The sequence below is a fragment of the Wyeomyia smithii genome, chromosome 3 (assembly GCF_029784165.1).
Source record: "Wyeomyia smithii strain HCP4-BCI-WySm-NY-G18 chromosome 3, ASM2978416v1, whole genome shotgun sequence".
Classification (NCBI taxonomy): Eukaryota; Metazoa; Arthropoda; class Insecta; order Diptera; family Culicidae; genus Wyeomyia; species Wyeomyia smithii.
Window position 1 is genome coordinate 171,993,203 of NC_073696.1, and position 21,102 is coordinate 172,014,304.

A 21,102-nucleotide genomic window follows, 5' to 3' on the forward strand; every position below is an offset into this window, starting at 1 on the left:
AGCGAAGTACTGTCATGATATGCGGCCGACATTGCTGAATGTTCGGCAACGCTTTGAAAATTGCTGAAAATTCAGTAAAAGTCTGTCAAACACAGCTAGCTGGCATCCCTATCTTATTTGCTTTGTTTCATCGCAGCTAACATCGCAGCGGATCCGCGATTTGCGGGCCCCAATGACAGATGCTATGTTATGCGAATAAGAAGTGGCAGTGATATGCTCGTTTACACACACACTGAGATGTTAGCTTACGAAACATGGTGGGATGCCAGCTAGCTGGTCAAACATTGATGACATTTCATATCGCTGAAAATTCAGTAAAGTCCCGTCAAACAGAATGACATTTCATATTGCTGAAACGTTCAATAATTTTTCATTGCTGAATGGATTACTGATGTTTCAGCGTGGCAAAATTCAGTGAAAGTTTATCCAGTGCGTCTTGAACTGTCCTACAGATCAGACGTGTTTTCGGTTGCTTGTGGACTGGTCTTTGACTGCCTATAGCTTCAAAGTTAGTGTTTTGTCAGTGCGTCTTTTAAAGATTACCTGAAACTTATTTCGCATCAGTCTTTGTCAAGACTACCTACTTTTTAATTTAACATTTGTTTTAACTTTTTTCGTATCCTGAAATGACAGGGCGAAAAAAGAAACCACGCATCACTACGAGGAGAAAGAGAGAGCATTCTCTCTCGGACAATTCGAGTGCCTGCAGTAAAAATCCCTTTAATATTTTGCCTGAGCAAGAAGCTGGTGAAATGGAAGTTATTAGTAATGAAACTATACAAAATGTAAATTCTTTTAAAAATGAGAAAGCTCCACCTATTGTGGTAACTATTTCTTCCGAATTCATTATTTTCAAAAAGCAACTTTCAACGTTTGTTTCTGACGTTAAGTTACCTATCAAATTGGTCGTAGAGGCGAATGCCGCTTATTAGCCGACTCTATAAAGGGTCGTAATCGTCTTATTCAGTATTTAACTGAAAAAATGTATAATTTTTTTACATATGACACTAATAGCGCCAAGCCGTTCAATGTCGTATTGAAAGGTCTCACCAACGATCAAACCGTTGATGACATCAAACTTACTTTATCAGAATTACTTGGCATAGCCCCTACCCAAGTAATTCTAATGAAACAAAAAACACGAGGCGAAAACAGTCAGAGAGCTGGAACTTCCCTTGTTAGTTATTTCATTCATTTTAACCTCAGTGAGGTTAACAACTTGAAATTTCTTGAAAAACCACATGCTTTATATAATGTGCGAGTAAAATGGGAATTATATCGGAAGTTCAGCGGAGGTGAAAAGCATATCACCCAATGCCGCATTTGTCAACGTTATGGCCATGGTTCAAAATTCTGTAACATGGACCAAAAATGCCTTTATTGTGGAAACACTCACAAAAAGGACACTGTGAAAGAGTATAAAAAATTTCGGTGCGCCAATTGTAACGGCAACCATATGTCAAATTTTTACGAATGCCCTGTCCGTTTAGCCATTGTTAAGGCAAGGCAAGGGCTGGCACCTGCATCGAGCTCCCTTAGTAAAGTCGCGTGACAGCGGCTTGAAACGGCGAGATGGTACCCGGTGCAGGGGTCTCCGTCCCGTAAAACCTGGCAGGCCTTCCAGTACGTTCCGCGTCCATTGCCTGGTGGGAATCAGGCAGAGAAGGATCAGATGGGGAGGAACTAGTCCGCCAGAACAAGATGCCCCTTTCCTGACTTACGCGGGCGGGGGCGTCATAGTGCTCATAAGGTGCTATGGCGACCCCCCTTACCCAGGGCCTCACTGCTTCGGCATAGATTACCATGGGACCATACAAGCGACTTCTCATTTATGGACAAGGATAGCGGCTGGAAGGGGGACCCAATTAACAAAAATGAGCCAAACCAAAAACCAAAAAGAGACGGGTGCGGAGGGGTTACCAAATCCCTTCGCACGAGGTGGCATCCAGCGGTCTCCGCAGAAGAAGGCGGAGACGGATGCGGCGAAGTCTGGAGTTGGGAAACCGGCGAATCCGTCGGTGTCCACACCAGACATCTCGGTAGACGGTCCCTTGCTAGTCAAGGCCGTCGAAAGGTGCATGGACACGCGGCCAAAAGTGGCAGCGTTGTCCGAACAACTCGACGCTATAATCGAGTTCTCGGCGAATAGGCGGAATATCGCTGGCGGCCTGAAGCAGAGCCTCCTCCTGCTTCGGGCCACTATTGATGAAGCCAGGAGCACGAAGAACTTCTAGCTCGGGTGAAGGCGGCCGAGAAAGAGGTAAGGACCAGAAGGGCGACTGCATCTAAAGAGGGGCAGACAGACGCCCCCTCGTTCGCGGCGGTCTGCTCTACAGGGCAGGTCGCTAAGCGAACGAGGCAGTCCCCGGGGGAAGCGGCCCCCGGGAACCCCAAGAAATGGTTGGTTGTGCTACTCAAACGGGAGAACACACCAACCGGTTCAAGGTCCGCCGCGGAAACGGTACAAGTGGAGGCTACGGGCAACCCTTGGACTACTGTAGAGGGTAGGAGGCGTCGGGAAGGTGCGACGCGCCAAGACGGCGGAGTGGCCAGAGGACCGAAAAAGGTCAAAAAAGCGCGGAGTAGGGGTGATGCCCTCATACTCAAGACGGACGGGTCGAGATACTCAGAAGTCTTGAAGAAGATGAGGGGGGAAACCCAGCTCAAGGATCTGGGGGCGGATGTGCGGAGTATCCGCCGATCTCGCACTGGCGAGATGATGCTTGAGCTCCGGAAGGACGCCAAGAACAAGAGGGCTACCTATAAAACGGTAGCTGAAAAGGTCCTAGGGAAGGAGGTGCAAGTGCGGGCACTCACCTCAGAGGTGACTCTCCAGCTTGAAAACCTGGACCGAGGGGTGCGACATTGCACAAGCCCTCAAAGCGAAGTGCGGGGTGGAGGTGGCTAAGGAGTCAATCTGCCTCCGCAAAGGTCCGGCGGGGACCCAGATAGCTACCTTCCGACTACCGTCGGCGGATGCTAACCTGGCCCTGAAAGAAGGCAAGTTGAAGGTCGGCTGGTCTGTATGTCCTCTGGGCATACTACAGCAACCAGACATTTGCTTCCGGTGCTTTGAGGGTGGACATAAGTCCTGGACCTGCAAGGGGCCCGATAGGAGCCAGTTGTGCAGGCGATGTGGAGGTGCAGGCCATAAAGCGAAGGACTGTGGGGAGTCTCCTAAGTGTATGGTATGTTCCGGGAAACGGGACGCCAAACACTTTATGGGAGGCCCCAGGTGCCCAGCCGGTAAGCCGGCTGCGAAACCACGGGCGTAAGGGTGACGCAACTGAACCTGAACCATTGCTTCGCGGCTCAGCAGCTGCTACACCAAGCAGCCACTGAGTCGTTGTCGGACATCGCCATCATATCGGACCCCTACCGCATCCCTCCCGGAAACGGTAACTGGGTTGCGGATAAGTCCAGTATGGCGGCCATATGTACGACGGGCAAGTTCCCGGTTCAGGAGGTTGTCTCAACCTCAGAAGAAGGGTACGTAGTTGCTAAGGTGAACGGAGTGTTCTACTGCAATTGCTATGCTCCGCCACGTTGGTCTACCGAAAGGTTCACCCTGATGGTCGATCTCCTATCCATGGAGCTAACGGGCCTAACGCCGTTGGTGGTGGCGGGCGACTTCAACGCTTGGGCTGTTGAGTGGGGAAGTCGCTTCAAGAACCAGAGGGGCCAGATCTTGTTGGAGGATTTGGCAAAGCTCAACCTAGATCTGGCCAACGTTGGGAACAAAAGTACATTTAGCAGAAATGGCGCGGAGTCGATCATCGACGTGACGTTCTCCAGCCCAGGACTGATCAAGAACTGGAGGGTAGACGATGGCTACACTATTAGCGACCACCAGGCGGTCTGTTTTAGTGTAGACAACAACGAGAGGCGGCAAGCGACGAGTAGGGCCAACACTCCGTTCGCCCGCGGGTGGAAGACATCGCATTTTGATGCCGAGGTATTTGAAGAGGCAATTGGACGAGAGCGCGAGGGGGGCAGTCGGCTTCGCCCGACGCCTGACCAACTAGTTGCTATGCTATCTCGGGCGTGCGACGCCACCATGCCTAGGACTCGCCAACCTAGGAATGGGAAGCCACCGGTCTACTGGTGGACTGACGAGATAGCGAACCTTCGCAGTGCGTGCCTCCGTGCGAGACGGAGGATGCAGCGTGCGCGAACAGACGAACAGAGGACAGAGCGCCGCGCAGCATTCAGTTCTGCCAGATCGACGCTGAAGAGTGCGATTAAGGCCAGCAAGAGGGCCTGTTTCGATAGGCTATGCGCGAGTGCCAATACGAACCCGTGGGGTGACGCCTACAGGATCGTAATGGCCAAGACCAAAGGCGCGCTGGCGCCTGCAGAGCGATCACCAGCGATGCAGGAGCGAATCATCGAGGGACTCTTTCCGCGCCACGAGCCAAGTCTTTGGCCTCCGGCGGTCGAGTCCCACGTCCGACGTTTCAGTATCTCAGACACAGACCAGGGATGGTCGGCCAACCTGCCGAGCATCCAATCCGTGGGCGACGACAGCCGTGTCGAGGTTCAGGAGGAGGCAAGGGTTACGAATGAGGAACTCATCGTGATCGCCAACTCTCTAAAGGTGAGCAAGGCACCGGGACCGGAAAGCATCCCTAACCTGGCAATCAGGCTGGCGATAAAAACGGCCCCCGGGCTGTTTCGAGTAGTCATGCAGAGGTGCCTGGATGACTGCCTCTTTCCGGATAGGTGGAAGCGGCAGAAATTGGTCATACTGCCGAAGGCTGGGAAACCACCAGGTGACCCATCGGCATATAGGCCTATCTGCCTGCTAGACACGACGGGCAAGGTACTTGAGAGGATTATCCTCAACAGACTCGTGAGGTACACAGAGGGTGTAAACGGTCTGGCAAGCAACCAGTTCGGCTTCCGGAAGGGCAGGTCCACGCTGGATGCCATCGCCTCCAAGACGGCGGAGATAGCACTCCAGCGCAAGAGAAGGGGAATACGCTATTGCGCAATCGTCACGCTTGACGTGAAGAATGCGTTCAATAGCGCCAGTTGGGACTCCATAGCGCTCGCGCTCAGGAGCATCCACGTACCGGTGTCGCTGTAAAAGATTCTGGAAAACTACTTCCAGAATCGAGTACTGGTTTATAACACAGAGGAGGGTCAGAAGTGCGTCCCAATCACCGCCGGGGTTCCGCAAGGTTCAATCCTGGGTCCGGTGTTGTGGAACGTCATGTATGACGGGGTGTTGAAACTAAAGTTTCCCGTAGGGGTTGTGATCGTCGGCTTTGCAGACGACATAACGCTAGAGGTTTACGGCGAGTCGATCGAAGAGGTCGAGTTGACGGCTGCGCATTGCATAAGGAAGGTCGAGGACTGGATGCGCTCCAGGAAACTGGAGCTTGCGCACCATAAGACGGAGGTCACGGTTCCCAAGTAACAATTTCTATGCTTCAAAGCCGTTAACATATTTTAAGAAAGTTTTGTTATAGTCATACCTAAGTCTATAAGTTTTTACGCAGCAACATATTGCCTTAAAATAAATCAAAATCAGAACGTCTTGGAAAGGCTTTCAGATGCCTCCTAAGATTCATGTTTTTCTTCAATGCGTTATTCACTGTTTATAAATGGGGATATGAATGCACGATAAAACTAATACTTAGAACTACATTAAAACTTGTGTTAAGGTTTCTCTTTGCCTTAAGATAGTATCGAGAGACTATCAAGTTTTTAAAGAGGACATGTAAAATCATCATTAAAACTGTTTGGTCCATTGTTAGTTTTCGTGAGGTCATTCATAAAATCGCAGATGGCTCCAATCATGGCCGAAGTGGAAAAGAATAAAAAATAGTGGTAACTTCAAACGGAAAAATAGGAGAAATTATCTTAAAATTCTAAATTCTCCTCCTGTCAATTTTCAACAACGGCACGAAAACAATACAAGTGCGTTTGAAGATACTTTAGAACTGAGAGCGGTTTCGCAGTCTGGAAAATCAAACACCTATTATCAATCCCCTCAAGCTGCTAAGAGTTTTGGAGTATTTCCCGTTGCAGTTAGAACTCAACAGCCAGTCAGCATACCACAACCCCCTAAATCCGAAATATTTGAAAATGAAATTCTTTATACTGACTTGCAGAATTGGGCTGTAACGTTCAATATACGACAAAATGCTCTAAAAGAATTGCTAAACATTTTTGATAAGCGGCTACCGGGTGTTTTTCCCAAGGATCCTCGAACTTTTCTCAAAAATAACCGTTCCGTTCAAATTCAGTCCATGGGAAATGGACAGTATTGGCACAATGGATTTCGAGAATGTTTGGAGCAAGCGTATCCATTGATTCAAACATTGAACAAAATATCGATAAAGATAAATATTGATGGTCTTCCAGTATATAAAAGCTCGAAGGATGAGTTTTGGCCGATATTCTTTAACATAGAACAAGCTCCCGAAATACAGCCAATGATCATTGGAATATATTCTTGAAAAAGCAAACCTTGTGATATTAATTCTTTTCTAACACCTTTTGTGGATGAAATGGAAATTGCTATTAGAAATGGAATTCAGATCAATGGAACTACATTTCGCGTTGAAATTAGGTGTTTTATTTGCGATTCACCCGCTAGAGCATTTATCAAAGGTAAAATTTGACTTTAGGACCAATCGTTATGATAAATACTTGATTATGTTTTGTCGTTCCTTTACAGGGGTTGCTAACTTCAATTCTCAGAATGGCTGCCAAAAATGCACTGCCGTTGGTGAATATTCCTATCTTTCACACTGCAACTACTTTCCTCGAACATGCGGTCAAAAAAGAACCAATATTGGGTTTCGTGACAAAATATATGGATCTCACCATAAGCAAGACTCCCCTCTTCTTCGCCTTCCAATTGATATGATCAATGATTTTCCCATCGGTGATTCATTGCACTTAATTGATTTGGGTTTGATGAAAAAGTGCTTGTTAGGATGGCGTGATGGTAGTTTCGGTAATTATAGAACAAAATGGTGTGCTAGAGAAGTTACAGAAATATCTAAGCAGCTTCTACAAACCAGACTACCTGCAGAAATACATAGATCAGTGCGAGGGCTAGATTGTCTCTCACGTTGGAAAGCTTTGGAGTTTAGAACATTTTTACATTACGTATCGATAGTGATTCTAAAGTCTTATTTACCGTCTAAAGTGTATGAGCACTTTTTGGCACTATTTGTTGCTGTTACTATTTGTTCTTCTAACAAACATGCTCATTTACTAGATTTAGCTGAAATGTTACTGATACATTATATAGAAAATTATGAAGATATTTATGGTAAGGATTTCATAACTAGCAATATTCACAACTTAAGTCATTTAATAGACGACGTGAAACGCTTCGGTGTTCTATCAAATTTCAATGCATATCCGTTCGAGAGCAAATTGTATCAAATAAAAAAATTTGATTCGAACGGGTAATAACCCTTTAACTCAAGTAGCGAAACGAGCCGGTGAAATTGATTCATTTGTAAATCAAAAACTGCAAAAAGATAAAACTTCGAATCCTTATTTAAAGAAGCCAATTTTCGAAGATGAAAATACTGATGAATACTGTTTGAAAAACGAAGATGTCAATATGTGGTTTTTAACTAACAAAAACTAAATAGTTCAAATGAAGTATGCGTTCGAAAGCAATGGAATTATTCTGATTAATGGCAGCTCACTACAAGAGTTAAACTTATTTTTTACAACACCTATAAGATCATCTTTTTTGAATATTTATGTTTCATCTCTCGAGAAGAATAGTGATAGTTTGTATAAAATAACCGATGTCAAGTGTAAAATGGTAGCTGTTCCAATCAATGGAAAAAGAGAAACAGTATTTATACCTCTGCTTCATACTTTATGATTTATTTTTAATAATTAAACTAATAATCTCTTGACTTCAATTTAGTTTTATTTAACTGATGTTAACGTAACCTGAGTTTAGTTCCTATTAAAATCTCATTGCTATTCATATAAGGATTAAGTATTTAAGTAAATGGATCAGTCAGTATTAAAAAAAAACAGAATAATACGATTCAAATTTGTTCGGTGATGGTATTTGTTACTTCAGTGGCTTTTCCTAAAATCTGACCTGGTTTCTTGACTTTATAATGTAAATTTTTCGGCCGATTTCTGTGTTTGGAGGTGGCTTGTTTGGCTACAACTCTTTGCTTGCTGTTTTTCATTGTTCGTTTGAAGAACATGTCGCAGTTGATTTCCGAAAAATCTCTGTCTGCTGATACGATCAATTTGAGAAAAAGAGCACGAATTTTCTTGTAAAATTTTAACGCAATCTTATCATTATCCTCAAGCGAAGATCTGGCTAGATCGGAGTTATTCTTCTTTACTGGTTTCCTGGAACTTCCAGTCCAGGAACATAAAATCAAGAATTGGCGGGTAAAGAAGTAATCCACCAATTTATAGCAACAGTCTAACCCATTGCACTTTCTGCTCGTTCCACAAACGAAACTCATGCTGCGAATATACTTCTCCATGATGTTGTCGTCTGAGAGAATCCTCCAGCTTGTCCAAATCATCTAGCGAATTAACAGGATCGAATCCGTTTTCCATGTTAATTTGTATGTGTTCATCATGACGAAATTCTCTTTCATTGGATGCTTGCAAAAGATACTCCACCTGTGTAATCATTTTTGCCAATGATTGCATAATTCTATTTTGATTCCCAAGAAGTAAATTCTGATTTGCGATAACAGTTGCCATCAAATCGGTTGGTTCCATACTGCCAATAATATTACTAGGCTCGACGTAAATTATATGAGATGTTGAGTCATTACTTTGGCTCTCTTTCGTCAATTGCATTTGCTCTTGGTTTGTATTAATAAACATCTAAAATTTTAAACAACGAAAACTGTTAGGTATGTATAATTTTCATAATTAATTCTACTAACCTCATGCTCAGTGTCCAGATACACTTCTGGTTCAGAGGAGTTCACTGCTATCTGTTTGACACTTTGCTGTTCGGCGATGGCATTGAAATCTAGTTTATTAAAATATATGTTTTTATCCGCACGACGGCGTACCTTTTGCACTGGCAAACTCTCCGTTTCCATTTCAGTATCCGATTTTTCTTCCATCTTTTGCATTTCATTGCAGGCTTCGGCATGACTTGTAAATTCTCGCTTCTTAATGCAGTTGAATGTTTCCCACTTGTCGGTTGGTGCAGATTCCTCTTCCAGTGATAACTTTGCTACGAGATGTTTTTTCGGCCAGTATAGTATACCGTTTGCTTCCCACTTACTGGGAACAACACTCAGGCAAGCCTCTCCAGCCTCGATGGTCTGCACAATCTTGTACGGCATCTAAAAATTATTTCAATAAAACATTCAAAACAACCAATAGATTAACACTTTTCACTAATCACCTTTAATTTTCTCACGTAGAAAGCTCAATCAACACGTTTAGTTGCAGACGGAACACTTTTGTTTACGTTTGTGACCAGCGTTGCCAGGTCATTTTTTTAAAAATCTGGAAAAGGCAAAAAAAAAATGTGGAAAAAATCTGGAAGTCATTTCGTGGGGTGAAAGTTAAATTCTTCGGATATAAGTCTTGAGGTACGTAAAATTTAAGGTGACAAAATTGCAAAATTTCGCGCCAAATTTGAAGTGATGACCTTTTTGCGGAACAGAGAAAATAAAATCTGGATAAAATCTGGATCATTCATGAAAAATCTGGATAATTGGACATCAAATCTGTTTACCTGGATACATGTTCAAAAATCTGGATAATCCAGCTAAATCTGGATACCTGGCAACGCTGTTTGTGACAGTAGCATCAGATAAAAAAGCTGTTGAGTGTATTTGATCTGGTGCCGTGCTGCCATAAAATTTATAAGTTTTTTTAGCAGAGACATATAGCGCAGATTAAGAGTAGTATTTCTGGTTTCAGTTTTGTTAAGGTATCGTGAAGGGAAATGAATTCTAAAGAGGCCGTAATAAAACCAGTGCATAGCTTTTTGAGCTTAAAGAGTTTAGGCGAGACCTAAAGAACTTACCACAGCAGAATCCATTACTATCAGGAAATGTGTAAGTCGCCGAGTTGCTGCTCGGTACGCCATGATATATTCCAAAATCGAAATGTTACATAAAATTCACCTGATATTCAGAAATTCGTAATGTAAGAGGCGTAATGCTGATTGTGGTAGATGATATTCAAACTTAGTACTAATTTAAAAGATGCAATGACATATCGCTTGGTGCTTGGTCATTTTTTTTTCAGAAAAATTTAAATGTAATTTCACATTGTTATCAAGGGGCTTGCTTTATTTAGTAGTTTAATAGCAAGATTCACCAAAAAATTATCTTGGCATGCACATTTAAGCTCAATATTACCAAAAAAATGATATTTATTCATGGTAGTAAGAGAATATTGTATGTACATGAGTTGAACTTAAACGGTTTCATGATGGTTTTAAGTTGTTTCAAAGATTCAGTTGATATAATTTATATTTACATTTTTTGTTTTTGTGTTCGTCATTGTCTACAAACGCAGTTTTTTTATAATCCCAAGCGATCCTTTGAATGACGTCTTAAGTTCGCTTTTATGTCATTTAAGTTCTCAATTAAGCTGTACAGACACTCTTAAAGCTGTGCTGAGAATTTCCGACTAAAACGTATACTCATATAAATGGTTTTAAAATATATGCTTAACACCCTCTTGTAGCGTGGGCCCTTGTAGCTGTAACAAAGTTTTTTCATAGTTCATAGTTCATAGTAGTGTGCGGCCGCCTCCCAGATTGTCCTGGAGCTACAACGTGTGTGGCGGGTCAATCACAAACACGCCAGTGGTCTCCAGGTAGTTAGCTAGGAGGTTATGAGAGTAAAGAGGGTGCATCACGCACAAAAGTCACTTCCCGACGTAATACTTAACCGTCGTTCCGGGAAGACCAGGGCTGGAGACTGGAGGGGTTTTAGTGGGTCGGGACAGGGACCAGTAGGTGTCTGGGGGAGTGTAACTACCCCAGCATCTCTCCCCAAGTCTCATCCCCACACCCTGAGTTCTTTTCTCAGGTGTCTGTTTGCAGATTTCCCCGCCACCTTTGAAAAAAAAAAGGCAAGGCAAGGTAAACAAAATTCAGTTTCCCAATCAAAACAAACTTCAAAACATAATTCTCCAAGCCCCGCTGTACCAGCAAATTTTTCCACCACTCCGTTGCATACCCGTTTAACATATGCACAGGTAACAGGTTCGTTCGAACATTAGTTCACCTAATGTTGGTAGTTCGAAAATGATCGTTAACATGGGGGGTAAACAAAACTGGTAGAAAATAAAAATATACCTGTAACCCCAGATAATATTGCTACCGAAAATATTTTTTCTAATGTCAACTGCTTGGGGCCTAATACGACAGGTAAACTTTCTTTTCTGCAACAGGCAATGTTCGATCTTATGAATGCCATGTTACAGGCAAAATCCATGTTTGAAGCTATTCAAATTGGAACGAATTTTACAATTCAAATTGTTTCTAATTTCCAATTTAACAATGATTTTAAATAAAACAATGTACATTTTAAATTGGAATGCTCGCTCATTGAAGGCCAATGAGAATGAGCTTTTTAATCTTTTAACAGTAAATAATGTGCACATTGCAATTATTACTGAAACATTTTTGAAACCTAACATCAAATTAAAATATGATCCCAATTACGTGGTTCATAGATATGATAGGATTCAGGGTTCCGGCGGTGGAGTTGCAATTGTTAATCATCGCCGAATCAAACATCGTGCTCTTCCCCATCTTGAGACGAAAGTTATTGAAACTTTGGGAATTGAAGTTCATACTGAACTTTGGATTTTATTTATTGCCGCAGCATAGTTACCATTCCACGCGTTACCATTGCACACGCGACATAAAAATTATTTTAAAGGTGATTTACAAAAACTCACCAGAAATCGTTCAAATTTTCTCATAATCAGCGATTTTAACGCTAAACATCGATCATGGAATAAATCTCAAAGTAATTCCGATGGCAAAATTTTATTCAATGATTGTTCCTCAGGATACTATTCCATTTTGTCTCCTGTGCTAACAGATCAAAGTATGTAGTGAATTAATCACACATGCTGACTTCCAATAACTTTTTTTTTATCACATGAATCAGTTTTAAACCCTATGAGCTCTGTTTTTAATTATAACAAGGCTAATTGGGAAATATACAAAACCCATATTGGGAGAAATTTCAATAATGAGCTTGATTTGCAAAACGAAGTGAATATTGATTCCGCTTTGGAAGCATTAAAATGTGCAATTGTTGATGCCAGGAATTATTCTGCTCCAAAGGCTCAAGTGAAATTTGATACACCAATAATTGATGAAAATCTTCAACTTCTAACTCGTTTGAAAAATGTCCGCAGACGTCAATATCAACGTCCTCGCGACCCTGTTTTTAAAACTATTTAGAAAGATTTACAGAAATAGATTAAACATTAGGGTGGGGAACCGTTATAAGGAAAAAACGAAACTTGATAGCAGAAAGCCAGAACCAAGTTTTTTTGTTCTATTTGGGGCCCCAAACAATTCTGAATTTATTGGAAGTCGATTGGTTTTGTCTCCGCTTGGCGCATTGCATTTTAAATTTATATGGAGATTTGTATGGAAAAACCAATGTTTTTGCATTTTCCATTCTAAAGAGCTCAAAATTGCTCAAACCATAGGTTTCATCACTTCAAATGGTAGGTTTTTTGATGCCTAACAACTTGGCCGAAGACACTAAAGAGCTAGGGTGTGCCAAAAAAATACTAGAGCTGTTCAAAGTTGAGTATGTCGAAATGAATGTTGCAAATCATTTTTTCTGCCAACACTGCCAGTGTACCGGCGTCAGTCAGATTTCCATCAGAAGTAACCTCTGAAACACGTTGTAGATTATATTTACGCCTAGAATATTGACCTAAATTTGTTTGCTTGGTCTAGCTGAGTGTATAAACTCGTTACGACAGGTTATTTCTGATGGGAATCCTACTGGCGTCGGTACATTGGTAATGTTGGCAGAAAACAAGATTTTATGCATTTAAATCGACATACTAAACTTTGAACAGCTATAGGTCTTCTTAGGGACATTCTAGCTCTTCAGTGTCTTCTGCAAAGTTGTTAGGCATCTAAAATACTATACTTTAACATAATGTCGTGCATTATAAGAGCATTATTGAGCTCTCTAGAGAGTTAAATGCAAAAAAGTAGGTTTTCCCATATGAATTTTCATACAAATTTGAAATGCAATGCGCCAAGCGAAGACAAAACCAATCGACCTCAGGTAAGTTTAGGGTTGATTGGGACCCTAAAAGGAACCAAAAAAACTTGGTTCTAGAAAATCGATCATTTTTCCCCACTCTATTAAACATAGATTTACTCTTCTGAAAAATCAAAATTTTGAGACTAAAGTTGAAAAATTGAAACCATATTCAAAACCCTTTTGGAAGCTGTCGAAGATTCTTAAGAAACCTTCAAAGCCTATTCCAGTTTTAAAAGATGGTGAACGTTTTCTTGTATGCAATGAACAAAAGGCTCAAAGACTTGCTCAGCAGTTTGAGAGTGTTCGTAACTCAAATTTGAATTTTGTGAGTCCAATTAAAAATGAAGTCACACGTCAATTTGACTTAATTTCTTCCCAGAATTTTTTACCTGCAGAAATAATTGAAACTAACTTGAATGAGATTAAATCAATTGGGTCCTAAAGCCATACCAGTTTTTATATATCATTTGAAAGAGCTGCGTTTTCTGAGCAAAACGTGATTTTTGAAAAATGTTTATCGTTTTCCTTCGATTTTTAAATGAATAATAAAAAACTGCTCGAAATGTCTCAAATGACGGTTCGCTCATGTACGGAAGGACTGTCATTTAAGGCATTTCGAGCAGTTTTTTATTCTTTATTTAAAAATCGAAGGCAACGATAAACGTTTTTTGAAAATCACGTTCTGCTCAGAAAATTGTACTCTTTCAGCTGATAAATAAAATCAGAAAACCGTGTTAAACTTTAGGGCCCCATTATTGAAAATTTCAAAAATATGAAAGCACCTGGTGACGATGGAATCTTTAATATATTAATCAAACATCTCCCTGAGAGCACAACGGAATTTTTAATGAAAATTTTCAATTGCTGCTTCAAAATTACATATTTTCCCAAATTATGGAAAAATGCAAAAATTACTCCAATTTTAAAACCAGATAAGAATCCAGCTGAAGTTTCAAGTTATCGACCAATCAGTTTGCTTTCTTCAATAAGTAAACTGTTTGAGAGAATTATTCTTAACAGAATTATCACACATCAACGAAAATTCAATTTTTGCAGATGAACAGTTTGGATTTCGTCATGGGTATTCCACTACTCATCAATTGCTCAGAGTTACTAATATGATACGAGCTAACAAATCTGAAGGATTTTTTTTTCCTGTATGGGCTTCCTCACTGCGACCAGAATCGTAGATCTATTGTGAGATATGCCCGGGTGTCTGCTGCATCCCGCACTTCTGTTAGTAGCAATACCTCTATTGAGAAGTGGCATGCTTATTATTATTGTCCATCAGTGCTTGTGTGTAATGTGCTACTCTTCCTTACACGCTTACTGTTCTACTATACCGATACTCGTTCCTCTTGCCAAATATCACCAATTATAATTCCCTGGAGAAGTTTCGTCGTGCGTCCTTCTGGCCAGTTTTATTGATAAGAGGGACTTATTTTTTGTTAAGAGGAAGTCGGGCAAAGGTATTTGTAGATTTCAGCGTAAAGGAAGGGTAACTGGTGAGGAGCCTGAGAATAAACCCATGCTTAAGTTCTTTTTGACATCGAATGGCCTGATTCTACTAAGATTCGAACCCATGACCATCCGCTTGACAAAGCGGACTCTGTAACCTTGCGGCTACGCAGCTCCCTAATCTGAAAATCATTCCACTGGAGCTGCTCTTTTAGACATAGAAAAAGCATTCGACAGTTTACGAACTAATTTCATTTTTGTCATATGACTTACATTTTTTAAGTTTTAGTAAAGCGGGCAATGTATGCAGTTTGCGAGGATGCGAAAATGAACGGGAATAGAAGGTGTGACTTTTAGGTTTAGAAAAAATTTTCCCTCGTTCAGACGGGACACGAACCCGCAATCTCCGTTGTCTCCGGCAAGGTGTTTTGGCCAATTAAACTACTGGGAAAGGTATAAATAGTTCTAATAGTTTTTCTAAGCCTAAAAGTCACACCTTCTATTCCCGTTCATTTTCGCATCCTCGCAAACTGCATACATTGCCCGCTTTACTAAAACATTCGACAGTGTTTGGCATAAAGGTTTGATTGCGAAATTGCAAACTTTTAAATTTACAATTTTCCTAATCAAAATTATGAAAAATTATCTTACTGATCGAACTGTGCAGGTTGTCTATCAGAATTCAAAATCTGATAGATTTCCTGTCAGAGCAGGTGTGCCTCAAGGTTCTGTCTTGGGCCCAGTCCTGTACAACATATTCACTGCAGATCTTCCTGATTTGCCTCCAGGATGCACAAGCATTTCCGTAAAAGGAAAAAGTCTTCGTGTCATATGCAGTCGATTGCAGAAAAGTTTAGATATTTTTTCCTCCTACTTGCAAAAATGGAAAATCTCTCCCAATGCTTCTAAAACTCAAATGATAATTTTTCCCCATAAGACTAGGGCTACTTTCCTCAAGCCTAACATTAATCACGTTGTTAAGATGAATGGGGTTATTTTTAAGTTGGTCTGACAAGGTTAAGTACTTGGGACTAATTTACGATAAAAAACTTATTTTCAAAGAGCACTTTGAGAGTATACAAGCCAAGTGCATCAAATATACGAGATGTTTATATCCTCTCATTAACAAGAATTCTAAACTTTGTTTAAAGAACAAACTTTTGATTTACAAACAAATTTTTAGACCAGCAATGCTTTATGCTGTACCGATCTGGTTAAGTTGCTGTTCAACAAGGAAGAAAACGCTCCAAAGGATTCAGAATAAAATTCTGAAAATGTTTTTGAAGCGTCCTCCTCGGTTTGGTACACTCGAATTACATAGACTTACTGGTGTTGAATCATTAGAAGCTATGTCAAATAAAATTATTAACAATTTTCGACAAAAATCGTTGCAATCCTCAATTGCTACGATAAGCTCTCTCTATAGCCAATAAGTTAGCAATTAAGTTAGTTGTAAGTTTACTTCCCGTTTTCTGACAAGTAGGTTTAAATCCCTACGAATGATAAGTCAAGTAAACAAATCCTAACAATTAAAATTACAAATTTCTAACAGTGTTGAGAAGTCACCATTTGTGATTGGACACACATACATACACATACAGCGCTTCTCTGACTGCTCCCCTCCAGGCGATTTTCAATAGATCACTTCAACACCAAGTATTCCCATCGGAATGGAAGATTTCCCATATGCTGCCGGTGCACAAGAAAGGCGAAAAGTCCGACATCGCTAATTATCGTGGCATAACCTCTTTATCAGCTGGATCAAAATGCTTCGAGATCATCATGAAAGATATGCTATTCAGCTCTTGTAGGAGTTATATCAGCATTGCTCAACATGGATTCTATCCTAAACGCTCCGTGGACACTAATCTGTGCGAGTTCACATCATTTTGTATCGGTGCAATGGATGGTGGAGCTCAGGTTGATGCAGTATACACCGACATCAAAGCCGCATTTGACACCGTTAATCACGACATCCTCCTTGCTAAGCTGCATCGTCTTGGAATGTCCGACAATATTTGCAGCTGGCTTCGCTCATACCTGAGCAACAGACAGCTCTTCGTAAAAATTGGATCAACAGTATCTGAAAGCTTGACCCCCTCCTCTGGCGTGCCTCAAGGAAGCAATCTGGGTCCACTGCTGTTTGTGATATTTTTTAACGACGTGACGATACTTCTTGCGAATGGTGGAGTACTAATCTACGCTGACGATTTGAAAATCTACCTGATCATACGAAATGAAGCTGATTGCAGAGAACTCCAGAAGCTACTGGATAAATTCGTTCATTGGTGCAAGTCAAACTTCCTGGTAGTGAGTGTGGCAAAGTGTTACGTGATTTCATATCGACGACTTAAAGGACCTATCCTATACAACTATGTCATCGGTGATCAGATACTCGAACGGGTTGACGAAGTCAGGGATCTTGGAGTATTGCTTGACTACCAACTCACATTCAAGCTGCATTATTCCGCGATAATCCAAAAAGCCAATCGTCAACTAGGTTTTGTTCTGAAAATGGCAAGCGACTTTATTGACCCCATCTGCTTACGTGCCCTCTATTGTTCCCTAGTTCGTTCGATACTCGAGTTCGCATCGGTCGTCTGGTCACCTTATGAAGCTGTGTGGAAATCCAGAATCGAATCTGTTCAGCATAAATTTGTCCGTCGTGCGCTAAGAAGACTTCCATGGCGCAATCCCAACGACCTGCCCCCTTACGAACATCGATGTGCCCTATTGGGTATAGAGCCACTGGAGTCCCGTCGAAATATAAACCAAGCTGTGTTTGGCGCTAAAATACTGCGCGGAGAAATCGATAGTGCCTGCTTGCTGGAGCGCATGAGAATTTATGCTCCCGCACGTGTACTGCGTCCACGGCGACTTATTTTGCCAGAACCGAGGAACACCGTATACGGTGATAACGATCCAGTCAACACAATACGGAGACGTTTTCAAGAAGGCTATCACGTTTCCGACTTTAATGTTTCTTGTGTCAGTTTTAGACAACGCTTGCGAACTGTATTTTTAACTTTAGACTAGTTTTAAAACCATTCATTAAGACCACGATGTCAGATGAAATTTAAATCAATAAATAAATAAATAAATAAATAAATAAATAAATACTCATTATTTACTAATATTTATCATAAATACTTAAGCTACTAACAAATCCCCTCCCCCCCTTTAAAAAATAGTGAAAGTTTATTGAATTTCAGCAAAAAAAGTTTAGTGTGTAGGGATGTAAATGAAAATCTGAAACCGGACAAAAGTGAAAAATATGTAAGTTGCCACTGGCAACGGATAGCAGCAGTTGCAGCGGGTATCAGCTCCGATAGAGGAAAGCCAGCTAATGCAGCAGCACTTACTTCAGTAAAATGCTGCCTCTGTGCGGTAGTGGGCAGCATCAGTAGTAGATACATAGGCCGATCACTTCCTCCAATGAAAAGTTGACTCATTTTAACGACACACCAACGTTCTGGAAAACTGGCGTTCAAATTACATGAGCTGGCAAGTCTTCAGTGTTAATCCTTTATAAGGCAGTGGCAACTGTAATTTTCGTTTTTTCTGCTCAATAATTATGAGCTATGATCAGTGATTAGAAATACACAATAACATTTTGGTGGATTTTTTTCCCTCGGCTCGTTAAAGAGTTGAATCAGTTTTTCACTGCGTTATCTATCACAAGGAATACCTTATTCGCATTGTCAGTGATAACATAACGCAAAGATTTGATAATTGAATTATCTTTTCAAAACGATTGGCCATCATATGATTGCTTTCCCAAGCACGGTCGACAGAATTATAGACCTTGTAATTTGGAATATGCTATTTGGCCTGTACAAGAGGCAGTTTCAGCCGAAACTGCTCATATTAGTTCTACACAGTGACAACAGCAGTTCTCACTTAGTAGCAGCAGTTGTAGCCACATAGATGCGATCAACATTATATCCAATATGAAATTAAAAAACAACAATCTTTATAAGGACAACAAATTATTGAAATTTTAATATTTTCTTTTTTTCGCGCTAGAATTAAAAGTAAAATGTTATTTTTTCTGCATGCACTATGACTGTTAAAACTTGTTGTATACTGCCGTGATCTCGCAGACTGACGTAAGCGCCAAAGTGAGGTTACCACAATAGATCAAACAATGGTCGCAGTGGTTTAGTCTTCTACAAGGAAAAAAAAAATCGCCAAAGTGGTCGATTTGTGTTTTTGTGATTAAACGATAGAACAAACCAAATTGGATTTATAGGCGTCGAAATTTGATCAGAAGTGTAAAAAATAGCGTAAGTAATTTACGAAAACGCAATGACGTAACCGCCATTTCTAATCCACGTGACGTAAATCCAAGGGTTCCGTACAGATGAAACACATATTAGGAACAATTGTTCCGGAGAACAGCTTAAAATGATCGAAACGATGCACAAGAGCTAAGAATCGACCCTACCACTTCTGCTCTCTGGAAAACATCCCAGAATTATCGAATACCACTCAAAATGGATATTTCCGTAATCGGAATGATGCACAGAAGCCTACAATTGACCCAAGAGAGGACCATGTTAACCTCCGACCACGGATTCAGGTTAGCGGTAATGAAATCGAGGTAGTTGACAAGTGCGTGCACCTAGGCTAACTGGTGATTACCGAGTACGATATTAGCAGAGAAATTCGTCGAGGTCCTATGCCGGAAAATCATGCCTTTTTTGGACTCCGGAGGACGCATCTTACGTTCGGCAATGTTTTGTGATTATATTAAAGCATTATGTATAGAACATATAGTTGAAATCCGTCCTAACACTTATTATACAAATGTTTTTGGAAAAAGCTTCGTACTGAAAATTTTACTCGCTGTCGCATACGTCAGTCTGCGAGATTACGGTAGTATAGTGTTCGTTCCATTCCTGTTCGGTGATGTATGTGCAAACTGAAATTCGGTAGCACTCCAACTCCTATTTTGCACAAAATTTTTAACATATTCAATACAAGTAATGTAACAAACAACCTTTTGTAGTTCTACGTCAACCTTGCGGTCGCAGCTTTGCATACAGCTCTTGTGATTTTTTTAGAGACATAATTCATTAGAACAGTTATCTAGGCTTCAATATTTCTTTATTATCCGTTATTTGATCGGCATTGTACCCGGGTCTCGAGGTACGATGGTGGCCCAACAAGCCAGTCGTCGTGGGTTCAAGTCTCGACTTGGGAGAGACTGTTAGTGTCAGTAGGATCGTAGCGCTAGCCGCCCAATTGTCCTGTACACTTAAAAGTGGACTGCGAAGTCTGTGTATAATAAACAGAAGGTCGAGTTCTGAATTTGGATTGTAGCACCAAGGCTTTGCTTTGCTTCCCTTTGGTACCCGGGTACAAAGCCTTGGTGCTACAATCCAAATTCAGAACTCGACCTTCTGTTTATTGTACACAGACTTCGCAGTCCACTTTTAAGTGTACAGGACAATTGGGCGGCTAGCGCTACGATCCTACTGACACTAACAGTCTCTCCCAAGTCGAGACTTGAACCCACGACGACTGGCTTGTTGGGCCACCATCGTACCTCGAGACCCGGGTACAATGCCGATCAAATAACGGATAATAAAGAAATATTGAAGCCTAGATAACTGTTCTAATGAATTATGTCTCTAAAAAAATCACAAGAGCTGTATGCAAAGCTGCGACCGCAAGGTTGACGTAGAACTACAAAAGGTTGTTTGTTACATTACTTGTATTGAATATGTTAAAAATTTTGTGCAAAATAGGAGTTGGAGTGCTACCGAATTTCAGTTTGCACATACATCACCGAACAGGAATGGAACGAACACTGTACTACCGTAATCTCGCAGACTGACGTATGCGACAGCGAGTAAAATTTTCAGTACGAAGCTTTTTCCAAAAACATTTGTATAGTAAGTGTTAGGACGGATTTCAACTATATGTTCTATACATAATGCTTTAATATAATCACAAAACATTGCCGAACGTAAGATGCGTCCTCCGGAGTCCAAAAAAGGCATGATTTTCCGGCATAGGACCTCGACGAATTTCTCTGCTAATATCGTACTCGGTAATCACCAGTTAGCCTAGGTGCACGCACTTGTCAACTACCTCGATTTCATTACCGCTAACCTGAATCCGTGGTCGGAGGTTAACATGGTCCTCTCTTGGGTCAATAGTAGGCTTCTGTGCATCATTCCGATTACGGAAATATCCATTTTGAGTGGTATTCGATAATTCTGGGATGTTTTCCAGAGAGCAGAAGTGGTAGGGTCGATTCTTAGCTCTTGTGCATCGTTTCGATCATTTTAAGCTGTTCTCCGGAACAATTGTTCCTAATATGTGTTTCATCTGTACGGAACCCTTGGATTTACGTCACGTGGATTAGAAATGGCGGTTACGTCATTGC

General features: G+C 41.2%; 1 protein-coding gene across 1 annotated transcript; it reads right to left on the reverse strand.

The window, feature by feature from the left end:
* Positions 1–7,138: 7,138 nt before the first annotated feature.
* On the reverse strand, positions 7,139–11,514 carry LOC129732984 (uncharacterized). Its single transcript, XM_055694493.1, has 3 exons — positions 9,383–11,514; positions 8,910–9,320; positions 7,139–8,847 (listed from the first exon to the last, which is right to left on the reverse strand). The coding sequence occupies exons 2-3, from the start codon at positions 9,318–9,320 to the stop codon at positions 8,419–8,421; spliced, it is 840 nt and encodes a 279-aa protein (XP_055550468.1). The 5' UTR covers positions 9,383–11,514; the 3' UTR covers positions 7,139–8,418.
* Positions 11,515–21,102: the final 9,588 nt, after the last annotated feature.